The 17880-nt window shown below is 38.0% G+C and overlaps 1 protein-coding gene across 5 annotated transcripts in view; it reads left to right on the top strand.

Moving 5' to 3' along the window:
- The window catches only part of spri (Src homology 2 domain-containing protein sprint), a 116643-nt gene that overhangs the window by 82121 nt on the left and 16642 nt on the right, over positions 1–17880 (top strand). For all 5 annotated transcript variants that reach the window (XM_017146761.3, XM_070218166.1, XM_070218165.1 and 2 more), the window contains one exon: positions 8484–8744. In XM_017146761.3, the coding sequence (XP_017002250.3) occupies positions 8484–8744 (261 nt within the window). The remainder of the gene's footprint in view (positions 1–8483; positions 8745–17880) is intronic.

A 17880-nucleotide genomic window follows, 5' to 3' on the forward strand; every position in this document is an offset into this window, starting at 1 on the left:
TCCGGCCCCCGGCCTCATTTTCCTTGGAAACGGATCAGATGTATGTACCACCAGGGGGCTTTTCTTGTTTTGCGCTGCCCTCAGAAATGGGATTTAGAGAAGTAGCCGACCAAAGAAATTGATTTCTAACTGTCTTGGAACTACTTGAATTTAGTTTAATTATCTTTGAAATTTAAAACTTAAAAATATTTATAATTTTTGTATTTTATATTTTTTGTATAAAGACTGTCCAGGTTTTTTATATTATTAGAAATAACTTTAATATTCAGACTTTAAGTAGCAGGAAAATAGGTATATTTTTTATTAGACCCACAAAATATATAGAGCTTTTAATACTATCGAAAATTTCGATATTTTGACACTATTGATTCGATAATATTGATTCGATGGAAATATCTTTTAAAAAAGGTGTTTAAAAGTATGCAGCAATATATATTTTAAATCAAAAGTAAAATTAATTCATACAGGAAGACGACTTTCCTTTATTCACTGCAAACTTTTAGGGACATATTTTGACATTTTTTTTTTTTTAGAAAAAGTGATGATGAAATGATGATACTCCTCGACATTATAGGGTATAACAAACATGGGTCACCGTTTTCTCGTACTTTTTTGTTCGGTTTTGCGTTCGCTTCTTGTTGCTTGTCAGGCGAGAGATGTTTGCTGATATTGTCAGGTGGGGCCAACAGGACGAAAAAAGGGACGAGGACGAGGGACACGCGACAGACGACCGCAGCAGCAATCAGGCTGCTCTATGGGGATGCGAAGGCTGCGAAGGATGGAGTTTGTTGTGTCCTGTCAAAGCCAATGAGGCGTCTGTGCTGTGCATGTCCTGCGGTCGCCCAGGCTTCGCCTCTCTACTTGTGGCCCTTTTTAAAGTCCATCTAATGAAGTGTATGCTTAAATTTCGTTGTCCATTTGCGTTAGTTTTTCGGTGTCAAAAGTGGTCAGAGGACTTTCGGGAGAGACTTTCCCTTCTGCCATCTCTCGTTTCAATTTTGTCGCTGCTGGACGCATCTTCTTTGGTGTGTGCCTAATGGCTTTGACTTTTTGACAGCATCCCCCCAGTGTTTCCATCCTCTCAGCTTTCCCCCTCTCATCAACATCTAAGTAGACTGGTCATTTGAGCGTCTCGTCTTCGTTTTGGCCATCGGCCATTTAATGGCGTATTTTATGTGTTGGCTTATTACTTGAGCTGAATGTTTATTGCATTCGCCATTTCCCATTTCGCATTTCGCCATTTGGTATTTAGAATTCGGAAGCTGTGGAATTTCCACTTACTCTTAAGCCCTGCTGGCAATTTTCACTTTTCCCAGCCGGCTTGTTAATTATGCAAGCCCTTCCGTTTTATATGCAATTTGCTGGGCACTGTTGCCGAATTTCCGCTTTGTTAATTATGCATTCATAGTGCGCCAGCGACAAATAGATTTTAAACTCGTAGCTTTTAGCAACTAAGTGCTAATTTGTATTTGTTGAATTACTTTAATACTAATTTAAATGTAAAATTAAATAAATTAAATTTATTGTTTAACGAGAACATAAATCCTATAATTATTTGGTCATATTTCAGAAGTTTTAACTAAGAGTGTAAAGACTGAATATATTTGAGATCTTAAATAAGTTTAAAATTCCCAAATTGTTAAAAATTTTATAGCTTTAAACTGTAAAAAGAACAGAATTCAATTTAAATTAATATTGAGTATACATTTATAAATTTAATTTTACCATTTTAATGTTCTAAACAACAAAATTTAAGATATTTTAGTAAAATAGGGAATTAAGTTTGATTCCTTATTAATATTCCCTTACATTTTCACATTTAAGCTCGACATGTACATATATTTAATTCCCTTCATGGGTATGTATTTTCCAAGTGGACTGTGTGCTCTGCTCAAAGGACAACCAAATATGTGACCTGCGAGGATGCACGCTAGACAAGCATACGGACATACATAAATATGTACTATATATATATAGTACCTATAGGATGTGCACACATCAGTCAGTCTGTGTGATGTCTAGCTGCTGTTGTTCCCATTGCGGTTATCCCTACCATTTTGGGGCACCGGCATCCTGCTGCTGTTTCTGCCATTAAATGTAATTCTCTGTGGTTTTTATGGTTTTTAAAACATTCAACAACATTTTACGTGGCTGCTATTTATCTTTTATTTCCACGGCTGCTGCTGCACTCTTGCCCTCTCTGTCACCCGAGCTATCTCTCTCTCTCTATCCTTCTCCCCTTGTCGTCCTGTGGCACGTATTGTGTTGCTGTTGTTGCTAGTTTCCAGTTGGTACACTGAGATAAAAATGTTCTTGAAATGGAAATGCTATTATTATGTTTTCATCAGTATTATCAGTTTTTAGTTGAGATTTGGTGATTAATGAATTTTATCATCTAGGAATTATATAGTTATATATATTATATTTGGTTTGGTTTGGTAAAATTATAAAGGTTTTAGCTCTGGATTTGCCTCTGAAATAATTATTACAATTTTAAGTAGTGTTTTATATATAGATTTAATATTTATATATGTTTTTTTAATTTTTCATATTTTTTCTATATATTTCAAACGCATTTTGAAAATGAAAATTGATTTAAATATATTAATTTGTGTTATCTTTTTAAGTACACCGATTTTCTCTCTGTGCACCGGCTCCTGCGCTGCGTCAGGCAATAATTCAGTCTCGAGTGCAATTTGCCCGCACGAGACAGCAACTGGAACTGAAACAGAAACAGTGGGTGCGATAGGGACAGTCCTATGGAGACGACACGTGCACGGCAGCTTATCGCTCTCACCTTTTGTCAAACTATTAGTTGAAAGGGGATATTTTTTGGCCAGGCATTGCGATTGGGATTGGGATCAGCGTGCACAGTGGGACTCTTAATCAGCTTTATGCGAACGAACAATGGCGAAAAATCACTACGTCGTTCTATATGATTTTTTTTTGTGAAATTAATTTCACGCTGGGACCTGCGACTCCGATAAGAAAAGCTTTATGCGGGGATTTTGTCCTCACTCCCCCGACTCATAAATGTATGAACCATTATCTTGATCGGACGGAGAAAATAGCAGTCACACAGAAAAAGGAAGAGTGAATATGTCTGGATGGTGTGAAATTATATCAAATTAAATCCCATAAAACCCAAAATTATATCACCAAAATTTGTATCTTTGTGCTGTGCATAAACTTTAATGTAATCTCCTTATTTTTTTCAGAGCTTGTCCTTTAAGTTCTGACAATTTAGTTGCCTGATTTCATTTCCGCAAGTCTCCAATGCAACTTCCGCTCTTACTTGCAGTTTTTTCTTTTCTTTGCAAAGTTCCCCTTCATTTGTCGCATTTGAACAATTTTCATTGCCCGTTTTCGGGCGGCGTAAAATAAATAGTTTTCCCCCCTGCCCTTTTGTCGGTTTTTATTTTTCTTTTTTCTCTCCACTGCTTGTTGTGTAATTTATTAAATGGTGGCAAGAAAAAAAGAGGAAAAGTTACAATGGCTGGGAATTTTTATATTGCCATTCGAATTTTGGCCAAAAGTATTTCACCAATATTGGCAAGATAGAGAGATACACAGGACCGAACTCAGACCCAGACAATTGTTTGCCAATATTTTAGCCGAATAGTATGGGGGACGAGAAGAGTGAACTTTCCAGGGCGTGGAAATGATTTTCGTTTTCGACATCTGCCAGAACGGAACCCAGAATACTTTCTTCGTCTGTCGTCGCAGTCTGGCCGCCCGTTCCACCTCCTTGGCGGCAACTTCCGCTGCTTTCTCATGACCGTGAAAGTGTTGGCCCTGGCACAAAAGTCGGCTTTCGGCTTGGATTCTCCATTCTCGACTCTCCAGCTCCATCTGCTCGCTTGGCTACCCATTGTTGCATTGTCAGATCCAGATACACTCTATATGGAACATAGAACATATATGTATATGTATAAAATGGGCTCAGGCACAGCGGACTTTAAGTCGCGACTGTTTGCCCAGCATAACGAGATCCCTTTAGGAAGCCAAAATCAAACAAACCCATACATAAACCAGGGGCAAAGGAACGATTTTGAGGGTACACTAGGAGAAAAAACATTAAAAATGTTCAATATATTTTTAATTGCTTAAGAGTATTTTTTCTAAAGGGTTTTATTGACTGTAAAAAATAATTTCTTCCAAAAATATGTAATTACATTTTTTGTAAAAATGTTTCATGATTTAAAGAATTATTTCCAAGTTTATTTTATGAAATCGGGCACTTTAGACAGTTTAGAAAAATATTAATAATTTTGGAAATACCATCCTTTATTTTATTTTTTTTATTTCTCATTATTTATCCGATTTTATGGATAATTAAATAAGCAAATCATATTATCTAAGTGTACTTCAAATGGGAAGTGGAGGATTGGCAGCATCAACCCTCGGCTTAGATTTCCACTCCATCCCACTCAGTTTGCGCCACTCAAAAATGCAGCCAGGCTACTCAGAAGTCGATTCTGGGCACGGTTATGCTTTTTTATTCGGGGTTGCTGCTGCAAGGAATCCAGTCTTATCCAAGATAAAGCTATTAGATATCCCTGCATGTCCATCTCTCTCTCTGTCTCTCTTTCTATTTCTATATGTGTGTGTGCTTTTTTATGTGTTTTGGTAATTCTGTAAACAAATGAGTGGGATCTGGGCAGATAGCTATAATATTCGAACTGGGGGAACTCCGGGGCTAACTTAATAAGTATCGCATTAGAGCGAGGAAATGGGAATGGGGGGATATCGAAATGCGTGGTTTGAAATAGAAGAAGGTTGTGTTTTTTCTTGAAGCTTCCAATTTCGATAAGAAATGTTATTATTTTTATTTAATGAAGTTATCTTAAAGATGTTAGAGTTTTATTACAAAATTATCGAAATTATATTTAAAAATCTATATTCAAGTAAATACATGGAAAACCTTATCCCTTTGTCAGTTGTTCAACTTTTCTCCTCTTCTGAACTGTGACCTCAAGGACTGGCCGTTAAATGAGTATCATTAGGTTTCTAAATTCAGCTTGCATTTTGGCCCCAACATTAACCCCCTCTTCAGCTCGACCACTTTCAAATAGTTTGGGGTCCCTGGTGAGCGAATAAAAACCGAAAAGGGACCCAGCCGCTGACGTAATAAGCAATACTTAAGACCTAATGCAGGGTATAAAATATGCGCAGCATTCGCAGGAACACCTCGCTCCTCCTCCTCGAATAAGCGGGATACCCCAGGATACGACCAGGATACCCAGGACACAAGGGTTGCCCAAGCTCAGTCGTCCTTTTTCCTTTCCTTTTTTTGCTCTTGCTTTTGCCCACTGAAAACGGTCGCCTGCAGTGCGCGTTCCTTTTGCCGCTGCTGTGATTTTTGATTTAAGCATAATTTTGCAACAATTTCGCCGGGTTCTTTTGGGGCTGCCCGCTGTGAGCAGTGAAAAATTTCAAACATTTCTTCAAGGGATTTGCGCAATTTTCCATTTTTTTCCCTATGCCTTCATCTGATGTCTGATGCTCCCTTTTTTTTATGTACTTTCTCGGTCTCCCCCTCTCGTAATATTACTCGCATTTAAATGGTTGGCAAATAAACAGACGAACATTTTGCATTTCCATTTCATTGCGTTTGTCTTAAGACCTCTGTCTCTGAATGTCTGAATGTCTGTGGCAGCTTCTCGGTTTTATTTCCTGCTGCCATTGTCAACTCGGCGTATGATTAATGCGTCAAAGACGGGACATCGGCAGTGGGAACCTGAAACCTTTTCGAGACCCTGAAACTTGATCTCCCCCGCAACTCACGCCCCTACAGCAGCAGCCAACCCGTTTAATAAATGACATCAAAAAATTAAAATTCGCCGCCGGAGCGTTATTCAAATTTACTAAAGCAATAGAAAGATATGCATCTGGATGATGATGATGTATTTTTAAAATAAAAGGTGAGCCAGGCAACCTAATTTGACACTCGCCGGCACTTGAGCAAGTTTCACTTCGTTTATAAGGACCAAAAAAAATAGAATGGTCTAGCAGCGAAGAAGAACGGAAAAAGGCAACATGGATCCATGGCGTTGTTAGTGGTAACGAGTCGGGTTTTAAAGGGGTGACAGCCACTCGACTTTTTTCCAAAGCCAAAACACGCTTCGTTGGCCTTGTTCGCGGGTTCCGTCCTCTAATGAAGGGATTATTAAGCATTTTAGCATTTTAAATTAAACGGATCCAGCAGTGCGAAAATCAGGACACTTTAATGAGATTCCGAATAAAGTTGGCGAGTGATAGCATCTTAATTAGAAATGAATTTATTTTTAAAACAATTAAAACTTGGCGAGATGCTGATTTATTTAAACATCTATGATGTTAATACAAAAAATTTCATAAATAGTAGGAAATAAATCAAATAAAATATGGTTTAAGTATAGGTACATTTTGTAAGATTATTTTTAATCTGTGGAAACTTATCTTTTATTTATAAATTATTTTTTAAAATTTATTATTTAAAATTTATTTCCGAATTTTTGTTTTTTTTTTAAATTTAGTTGTGATATTTAATGAGTGCCGAGGTATTTCCGCTTTCCACCCTTGATTTTCCTCATCCATCTCTTGTATATTCTCGAATAATTTACAGATGCATAGGGATTTGCTTTGGGATCAATTTTGGGCATCGTTTACAGTTGGCAAACATCGTCATCATCATCCAATTTTGACAAGGGGTGACACACTCAAATATACTTACCATAAAGACCCTCCCCCCGAATAACCTCCTCCACTTCCTGATGCTGAAAAGTATGCTACATACACAATCTCCCACTCACTCACTCGCCCACAGAAAATAAAGAGCCAGGAACTTCAAAGCCAGCCCTTGGCAATTTTCAATTAAAAACGCCTACAACGCGACTGCTTTCGCATACTTCTGCTGCCATAGAATTTTTGTGTTTTTGTTTCGCTTTGTTTGCCCTGCAAACCCTGCCTGCGGGTTTCCCTGAAAATTCCGTGAAACTCTCTGGAAATTTCCAGATAGGCCGCATAGCTTTAATGCTCTGCATTAAGCACAAAACATTCTACGAAAATATCACGACATGGAATTGCACTCGCACTGATGGAGATTACAGAAATATGGCCACAGGCAATGTGTCAAGTGTCGCAGATTCGTCTGCCAGTCCTGCCAGTTTTCCATCCGCGGAGGCAAACTGGTTGGTGTCACTAAACTTGGTCAAGTGAGGGCTTTCCATGTATTCCAGCAGCTGCTCAGCAACTTTTCTCCTTTTCTCCTCACTGGGTCCTCGTTCGGTGGCCCCCAAGTTGTACATTAGCCTAGATTGAAGCTTTATGTTTTTTAAACTTGGCTTCTAGGCTATTTTATTTTCAAATGCTACACAGAGAAAATTAAGCAAGAAGACTGACGTTCTCAAATTAAGTATTTGTATTCTCAATTTGAGGAAATACTGATTTTGTGGACAAATTTTGAAAAAAGAAGCCTATTTCTTTCACCATGTTGTTTCTCTCTTATTTGTACCCGTTTTTTGAGAAAAAAATCTCTAAAAAGACTCAATTCCAAGGTATTTTATTTAAAAAATTGGTACTGAAAGTAAGTACTTCGTACTTAAAGTGAGTACTTGGTTTTATTTTGAGTAGAAAATTCTCAATTTAAGTGCACCGTTCATGAAAAATTCTCTCTGTGTATCTTTCCTTACGAACGAAAAATAAAAATAAATTGTAATTAATATTGCTTTGTAATAATTCATAAATTAAAACTTATTCTTTACTTAAATTTGGAGGTTAAAATTATAGAGGTTTGATATTTATTTGATTACCATTGTTTCCCTGTGATTTGGAATTTTCAACGCATTTTAATTGATTTTTAAATCGATAACAAATCAAGAGAGCAAGGGAGATGAAGACATTCCATTATTTGCTCATTACTTTTTAATGAATGGTCCGATGTAAAAAAATTTCTTCTACACTTCGACACACTCAAAAAAAAATTTTAGAAAATCGCCTATGGATTTGCTTTACTGGCGATTTTTTTCTATATTTCTGGAATATTTCTTGAATTTAATGAATTTTGATTAATTGGAAGAAAATTTTCTTTACCAGTAGAAAATTTTTTTATTTTAAAGAAAAAAATCGCCAGTGAAGCAAATCCATAGACGATTTTCTAAAATTCAGGGCGATTCATTTTCTGAGTGCAGGTATTATTAAACAAAACAAAATCTTTAAAGATGGTGCGTAAAAAATCTAGGAATCTTTATATATATATATATCTTTATATATCTTTATAATTACATACTTATAGGTTTTGACGTAAATCAAAGCTTTATGATAATAAATATTTGAAATAATGAAATAATTTAGAATTTAACAATTTAACTAGAAATAAGACTACAAAAAACTCTGATAAGAGATGAGTTTTTTCTTAATGGCCAACAATCGGTTGATTATATTATACAATGCTAATAATACAGATCGTTACTAATGTTTCCCCAACCTTCTCCCCTTTGCAGTCGCGCACATCTCTGGTGTCCAGCTCGGAGGGCGGCATCCTGGCCGAGGGCGAGACGTCCAGCGAGGATGACGAGGAGGAGCCCGTGGAGGCGGAGGACGAGGATGAGGGCGAGGAGGAGAGCAGCCGGGATTCCAGCGACAATTCGCCGCCCTGCGATCTGGGACTCATGGAGCGCCTGCTGGTGACCCATCCGATGTGGTTCCTGCCCGGCATCCAGCGCTCCGGGGCCGTTCATCTGCTCCAGGGCAAGGAGGAGGGGGTGAGTGTCGTCCTGCCGTCCCGGCGATAATTATTAATTTATTGATTTAGCTTAATAAGGCAATTTGGTGAATCGTCGAAAACGACGACGGGTGCGGTAAATTAACCAAAAACACATGTGACCACACAAATTTGCACAACAATGAGGGCAGAAAAACACACACGAAAAAAAAAGCAAGAAAAAAATTAAAACAATTGGGGACGCATTCATTCGGTGCAAAATTTACATATACAAATTGCAATCAATTAACGACCAGCAGGTCCTGCGATGTCCTGTGATGTCCTGCGTATCCAGCACAAAACACACACGTGGCAGGGGAAGATTCATTAATATTACGACAGGACAACAATGCCAAGCCCTTTTAATTGTAAATGTATAAAGATAAACAAAGAAATGTAGCCAGGACCAGGACTAGAAGCAGGACTCTGCTGCGTTTGCAAATTCATTGAAATTTATCTCGACTCGAGCAGCAAAAATGGTAGACAATAGGGCCGAAAAAAAATGGGAATGGGCTTGGATGAAGAACCATGTTCGAACATTCATGGTATGAGAATCGGGAAACGAGAAAGGAGCACCCATTCACAAAAGGCGACAAAAACAAAGGCCAAGCCGGCAATGGTCAGCAGGCAGGGATTGATAAAAAGGAGCAGAAGCTGGACTATAGATGATCCAGGACCTCGAGTCTGCACTGTGCGAAAAATAATCATTTAATTTAGATATCTATCGTAATATTTCTTAATAAAAAGTACAGGGAAATCTATTAGATATTTAGTAAGAATGTAAATGCAATTTGTTGGTGTTTATTAATACCTATCGACATGTAAAAAATTTTTTTTAATCTAACCATTAATTTAAAAGTTATTAGCAAATAATAAAATGGACACGCGAGCAAGCAGTGCAAGCAGTCGCTTTGCTACTTACATATCTCCAACTCCCTTGCTTAGCTTTGTATTCAATCAATGTTATACGAAATTCTCGCAGTGTAGTAAAAGCGGGCTGACCATTTTGCGATTCAAAGCTCTTTGCATAGACAATTGAAATTACGGAAAGCTGATGGAACTGGCAGATAGAATAGAACAGGTAGGGTCTAAAAGCCAGGACGGAGGATAACAGTGAATATAATGGGGAATGTCCAACAAATTGTACAGATTCAATAAGGTAGAGTCCCGCACCAACTTTAAGCAGTAGACTGAACCAGCAATTATCACGTGCTCGCCGATTGGCAGGAAACTCATTAAGGTCTCTTCCTTTTATACAGTTCTTTTTTGTTGTATTTTAAATCAGTATTTTTTACTGATCAATGTACAGGAACTTTTTATTTTAATTACCAACTTAATGCGAACTTATAAACTTGCAATTTTGTGAGAGTATTTTTTAAAAACTCAAAGAGACAACATTTTGAAATCAACGGCCTTATTTGAATGGGTATCTCTTCTCTGGTTCCCTCGTTTTTTTGCTGCCAGCTTAGCAATTTTCAATCGTCGAACGCGCCGTAACAATGGCTCATTGATTGCAACGTCGGCCGGTTTTTCCACTTGCAAAAGAACACTTCAATTCTCATACTCCCGTTCTCCTTTTTTCTTCACTGGAAAAAACATATAGTAGTTTTGAAAAAAGGCGTAGGAATTTCCTACTCGGAAATAGCGCTCTAAAAAATATCGACAGTTTTCTATTTCTAGATATTTAATTTGTGTTTCCCCTTAAACATCGATATTATCGAATCGATATTGTCAAAATATCGAAAATATCGATTTTTATTTTTTGTTTTAATTAGAGTGTAAAGTGAAAAGTTTTTCGCCAACTTTTGCATTTTGCTGCTTGCTCTTTCAGTGCGTCGTGGCCCGGAAATTGTCTGCAGTTCCACCTGCCACACGCCACACCCTCACATTTACAGCCCCCTATTTTCCTCCACTGGATGCTCCTTTTTCCATCGATTGCTAATTGCATGCGTCAACGGCAGGAAAAGTACGTTGTTGGTAGCGCACCGCTGCCTCAATTATACGGCCAACGCTTCGGAAAAGTCCTTAAATCCCCATTAGGATGCAGGACGACGATGACTACGCACTCCTCCTTTGCCATTGTTTATGCGTTTAATAAAAAGCCATTTAATTGAAATTGAAGTAGTCGTTTCCCCTCCTCTCGACTTGCAACCTCTATCGTTTGCAATCGGTTTCGGATTCGGATTCGTTCGTTTGTTTGTGTGTGTAGTTTGTAATTAAAAATCAATCAATATGTTCGAACTGGACACAGTGCATTGTGGCGTCATATGGTGATCCATTTTGCCTGCCTGGTATTTTAATTACTCCTCCGTATCGAACCAAAGTTTAACAGATTTTTTCCCTGTTTGCACATCTCTCGTGATTTTTTTTCCCCTTCCGGATACCTTTTACATCCGACTGCCGCCCATCGCCATCAATCATAAATATGCGTGGAGCAGGGGGCGTGGTCACATGTGTGCGTATGTCTCGCATTTCCATTCCACCCACTTCATATTTTCCTGTTTTTCTCTTCTTTTTTTGCCACGGGATTTGTTATGCCGACCACAGAATGTAATTAGCAGCAAATGTCGATGCTTTATGGACCAAACGATGAGTGTGGGAGAGTTGGGTGTTGGTCAACAGCTGGGGCAACCATTTAATGTCGGGGTAATCGGCCGAAGAGGGAGTTTGATTGGCTGATTGAGAGTTCAGAGGGGCGACATCATTAGCGCTCGTCACCTGTACAGTGAGCAATGGCTATTTGATGACCCTCTGCAAACAGCTTTAGTTTCTTCAGCAGCACTTCAAAAAAGGCTCAAGATTCTATTGATTAAATTGTGTTTTTAAGGAAGCTTCTTGAAAAAGTAACATGGAAGTTTAGTATAAAAATTGTTTCATTGTGTACACATTTTTGAAACAATTGTACATTTAGGAATGTTAAAAATTATGGAAATTGTACTTAAAAAAATAATTTATATAAATAAAATGCAAATTCAATTTATAACGCGCGGAAGTGTTCAGAAACTCTCGGAAGTATCATAAGGCCCGTGGGCTTTAATTTTAAACAATCTAATATAGATTTGATTTTTAATTAATATGTATTTAATATCTTGATTATAACTATTTTTATTATTATCCTATGTGAGCCTTCTTCAACCGTTAACGATAATATTCTTTACTTTAATGATTAATGTTTATCCTTGATTTATATATTTCCTGAATCTTTTATTTGTTAATTATTTTATCAGAAACCCGATTAAGGTTTTAAGCCCCATGTTTCGGTTTCTCTACCAAAGTTAAGCGCGTTTCAAATGGCCAATCCATTTCGCAAAAAACTAAGCTTTCTCGCTGACAGCTGGAATCTCAATTCGCATAATCTTTGTTGCCCAAAAAACGCATTTGCAACACATTTGAAATGCCCTCTGCATTCATGGCAATCGATTCATTCATTCATTTCGCTTTTATTTATTTTTTGTTTTTTTGCATTTTGCATGCCACCGATATGAGTTTGATTTGGGAAAAGCAAACATCCTTTGATCCCCGCAACCGAATCCTCCCGTATATTTGGTTTTTCCATGCTCTTGAACTATTTTTTGGCTGCTTTATTGACGCCTTGCGTTTGATTTATGAATTCATGGCAGAGCGGGGCCAAAATGAACATGTTAAGCTGCAGCTGAAGGCCAGCAGCTGCAGTGCCACGCCCACTCGCTTTTGGCCAATCCACATTGACAACCTTAAATGGCCAATGGTTTTGGCCAAAAGCGGAAGAAGAGGGAACACAGTCAAATTGAATTTTTTCGGCTGCAGCCTTTGTTTGGCATGTGTTTCAATGACATTCCATTTCGGGTTGGGGTGGTGTTTATTTTTTGGTCTCAGCTTACATGGCAAAAAGTCAGACAATGTTGAAAAAAAAACCAAAAAAAAAAGAAAGGAATGGCATGGAAAACATACATTCAAACAGTAGCCACATAGGCGCAGACAGTTTTTATTTATCACCCAGGCACATCGCCATCCTGGGATGGTCAGGTGGACCAATACCAATCCCAATCCCAATCCCCATCTCAATCCAAGGACCGAAAACCAGAAGAAGGAGTCACATTGGGTGGCAAATGGCCATCAACAACAGGCGCAGAGAGTCAGTCAGTTAGCCAGCTGATGAGGCGATAAGGGAAAGCAGACAGCCGCAGGATGAGAGGATGTCGGCCAGGACGAGAAGGAGTCCGGCGGAGTCCAGTTCCATTCAGTCCAGTCCCCCCTTCGATGCGAGTGTGTCCAAAATTATATTAGCAACCACATGGCAAGCCGAGAACGGAAACGGGATGAGGTGACACAGGATGTCGCATTTATTGACGTATTTATACGCTGCTTGTCGGGCCTTAAAGCCACTTTCAATGCAAGCTACCCACTGGATTTGATCATACGTACCAATAATAATCTGTTAACACATTTACTAATAGTTATAATGATTATTTTTAAATGGGCCAAAGATAGTTATCCTCTTATTTTGAAAAATGCATTAAATGTATAAATTAATATGGTTTTGTATCTGTTTATTTACATAATTTTAATTTTTTGATGAGACGCTCTAATTTAACATTCCCCTATAGACCCTACAAAATTATACTAATATGCCACAACAAATTTACAAGTCCCATCTACTATTTTGTAAAAATTAAAAATTGTTTAAATGACATTCCAGACCTTACTTATGAGTCATAAGTTTTGACTAATATTTCTGAATTTGCTAAATAGATTAAAATTATTTTTTTTTAATTTGTAAAAAGTTCTTTAAAGGGCAGCTAAATTATTTTAATTGATATTTCTTAAACAAAAATAAATATTTCTTTTGTGATTAAATAAAACTCAAAAACTGATTATTATATTTACTTTTTTTGTAATTTAATGTATAAGTATTATATACAGTACCAGTTTATATTAGCTTACCAAGTGCGAAACAAATTAAATATTATTAACTTTACAACACTTATGGTGTCAGCAACCCCGTTTATGCCCGAATATTTTCGGGATATACAAAACCATGAGCCCCATGAAAAGTGAAAACTTTTTTATAGCAGCTGCCTTCCTCCACCTCTGCGTCACTTTTATGTCGCACATGGCGCATTTTCACTTTGGGGAAATACAAAAGGGTAACCATCGGGCAGCAGGAAAAGCCAGTGGATCGAGTGCAACATTAGCAACATCTTGGCTGCAAGTGTGTCTGACTGGATTTCAGCAACACATTTGGCTAATGAATTATTAACAAAAATTATAATTGAAAGCCGTTTGGCAAATGAGTTTAATGAACTTTGTCGTGCTTTTGCTGATGGAAAGAGATGTCCGGCCAATGATGATGAAAAGTCTGGGGGCTCATGAGTCCAACGGAAATAAAGGGAAATCAGCTTAAGGCGGCGTCAGTGGAAAAGTGGAAAGCTCACAGAGGGCATGAGTGCGTGGGATTTGCAGGGAAAAAGGGAAACCCAAGCCCACGACTCTTGAACTGCAAAAGCGGAATCCGCTTACTGAGGCCATTGGCAGGTGAATGGAGGTTGGGAAGGGGGCAGCAAGAGAGGAAAACGCATAAATAAGGCGGCTGAAAATGCCAGCAGATTAGGGTGGGTGGGCTTATATGGATGGTCTAGGGTGGTTCCATCACAACAGAAAGCCCAAAACACTGGGCTTGAAGACCATAGAACTTGGACTTCAGCAGCCAGATTCAAATTTCTATGCGGTTTCGATTTTTATATTTGTTACGAGAGATTGTATCCTACCAGTTGATTAGGTTGCAAGAAAAGGTTTTAAAACTATCACTATTAAGCATTTAAATTTATAAAATAATTTTGTTAGTATTTATATAATATTGCATTCTTATTAAATTAATAAATGCAATCGCACAAGAAATATGATTAAGTATATTTTAAGACAACAAAAAACAACACTTTTATAAATCTTAGAAAATATACTTCTAAATATTAAGTTAGTTAAAGATTTTTCCGGCATTTCAATTCAATATAAGAACTTACATTTGTACATTTATTAAGGGGTTATTTAAATTCATCTTCATCTTTAAATGCAATTCCAGCAATGACAATTGTACTGTCAAAATGAATATAAACGAGATGCAAATGGTAAATGTGTCTCTCTCTCTCTTTCTCCACTTATCTCCCCCTCTCTCTCTTTCACATTTTCACCCCCGCGGCGTTGCTTTGGTTACACTTTGCATTTCGATGCCAGCTCCCAAAAGCGCTCTCGCATTACCAATTTCAATAAAATATGAGATTTTTATTATGTGACCCAGAGGCTCCCTGAGCCACCAGACACTCCTAACCATCCGTGGCCCCTTCTAATGAGCAGCGAATGGCTGGATAATGGCAGGTCCAGTTTGGCTGTCCTGCCTTGGCATAATTTGGTTATTTTATGCAAGTTTTTTCCCTCCCATTCCCATTCCCCCGCCGGCTCTTCTGTTTGCTCTCGAACCACAGAAACCGCCGACACTCATTAGACGGCGCCCCTGGGGCTTCAACGGGGGTCGAATGTTGGCCGGGTAGGTGGAGGGGGAAAGGGGGGTGGGTCAGGAGAAAGGGGATGGGTGTCATTATGCCGTTACGCATTCAATTTCACTGGCCTCGCTTTTTTGCGCTTGGAATTTGCATGTGGCCCTAAAATGTAGGCAACCGTTTTTTTCTTTACTCAGAAAATATCAAGTATACGCAGGCATACGAAATTTGTACTTTAAAAGATATAACAACTTTTTTTTTTGGAAAAATTAGACATTTCTAACAAGAGCTTTAAAATTAGTGCTTGAAAAAATACCGACACATTGCTATTTCGATAGAATCGCATCGAATCGAAAATATCGATTATTTCAAGCTCTAATAAAAATACATTTGAAAATTCTTTAAATGGATTTTTTTTAAAACCAAAGATTATCTCCTTAAACTCAATTTTATATTTTGTTTCTAAATGTTATAAAAGTATTTTTTATGAAATTATGGAAAGAGGGAAGTTGGACATTTCCTAGGATAAACATTTCCATATATGTCAAGGGATTAATTAAAAATATATTACTCAAAGCGACTTAAAGAAACAGTCTAGTTATTTAAAAAAAAAAAGTTATCTACTTTCCTCAAAAAAAATTCATTTCAACAGAGAAAATCTCTCTTAAGAGAAGATTTTATGTATCTGCCCCGAAGCCCTGCACTCTAATTGAATAAATTGCTCCGGTCAGGCGGGACCTTTGAAGCAGCCTAATCCGCCACTCAAGCTCCACATCTAATCCGGCCAATGCACATTGCATTCCGGGGGACTTACACACCCACCGATACCAGGAAGGTTCCACAGCCCAGTCCGCTTCCCTTAAGTGCTGCCCCTCAGATGAGATGAGCCGTTGGCCATCTGGCGCAGGATCTCAGGTCTCTATCCCTGGATAGCTGGGAGCTGGGAGCTGCACTCCATTCCACTCGGCTGCAGTTGGCTTAGCAGCCTTTCTATTCCATTACATTTCGTTGTCCATGACCATTAAGCAGTCAAGATTTGTTGTCAAGCATTTTGATGGCGTCATGATTGATAGACAGCAACGCACTGAAGGAGAGAGAAAGGGCAGTGCAATGTAGTTGCTGCTGGGTTTAACATTTGTGCCATGATTTGATGATTATAGACTAGACTTGGCGCTTGAGCGGGTCCAACGAGCGACGACGAGTCTATTTGCGGGCCAAAACTTGATTACGACGACCAGAAAGCAGACATCCTGCGATGGCACTGAGCAAATCTTCTTGTTTTCTTTTAAATCTTTTTTCTACGAAAATTACACTTCCTGATGGAATTTTTATAATCCTGAGAGCTTAGAAATTTCAAGTTACAAACAAAAAGAAAACATTTTTAAATTTACTTATGATTTTTCCTGATAAGTTTAACTATGAAATATTTTATTTTTATAATCAGGGACATTTTTGGTAGTATTAAAATTATATTTTATTGCTTTACTATTGGTAAATACTATATTTTATTTTATTTAAACAAAAATAAAGCCTAAAATAATTAATTTAAGTATATTGTTTTTATACTCAAGGTAATTTGTTGGTAGTAGGTAAAAAAAATTATATTTTATTGTTTTACGATTTTTTCTAATCATTTTAAGTATTAATTCTTAGAAACACAAATTCTATTTTATTGTTTTACTGTTGGTAAATACTATTTTTGCCGTGTTTTGGCACTTGGCAACGGCTGCACTTTCGATTCGATGGCCAAAACCACAAACAGACGGGGCGAAAGCGAATGAAGAAGGGTTTGGTGGCAGACAGGCAGCAGCTGCGACACGTTGCGCATTGTGTTAGGGCCAAAACCAAACCAATCCAAAAAAGGGGTGACTTGGCCAAGGATGAAGATGGTGATTGAGCCGAAATCGGAGGCGGAGGCCGGGACACTGCGGACATTTCGAGAAATGCTGCCCCGAAGGCACGCGGCGAGAAATGGAAACCGGAAATGTTGTTACCTTCTCCGCTCGAAAGGGAGACGGGGCGGGGGTCATTGGATTGGGCATCGCATCCCGGAAATGGGTGCAAATGCGACGAATCGTTATTTTCGAGAGTGTGTGCTGTGTGTCTGATTTGCAACGCCGCAGGGAATCGAGTGCGAAACGCACTGCCTGGAATTGGTTAAGAGATTTTGGGGGGCAGAGAGGTGGAGGTCAAAGTTGACTGGAAACGACGGAAGGAGGTGCGAACATTCGGTGCCATGTGCTGCTGCCCATTGCACAATAATTTACATGCAATTAAATGCAAAATAAATGCAAAGAGATAAATGATTACCGGCGGAATGGGAATATGGAATGGCGGGAGGATAGGTTGGTCAAGAGGATATCCAATGGCAAATAGAAAGTGAAAACAAAGCTTTATATTGGTTTGGAAGATCCAGTAACAGCTGGGTTGTTAAAATCCCCTTTAAAATGTAAGGATGTGAAATTAAATATGAATATGTATTTTTCCAAGCTTGATATTATTCATTATATATTAATGTTCAGTATTAATTTGTATTTATTTAATTAAATATTTTTTAGAATTTTACCAGATACAATTTTATTGGTGGTATCAAATTATTACGGTGGTATCAAATTTAATTATTAATACGTACACATACTTAAAGACATAAAGACTTCTCGCCCT

This window comes from Drosophila takahashii, chromosome X, assembly GCF_030179915.1.
Source record: "Drosophila takahashii strain IR98-3 E-12201 chromosome X, DtakHiC1v2, whole genome shotgun sequence".
Lineage (NCBI taxonomy): Eukaryota > Metazoa > Arthropoda > Insecta > Diptera > Drosophilidae > Drosophila > Drosophila takahashii.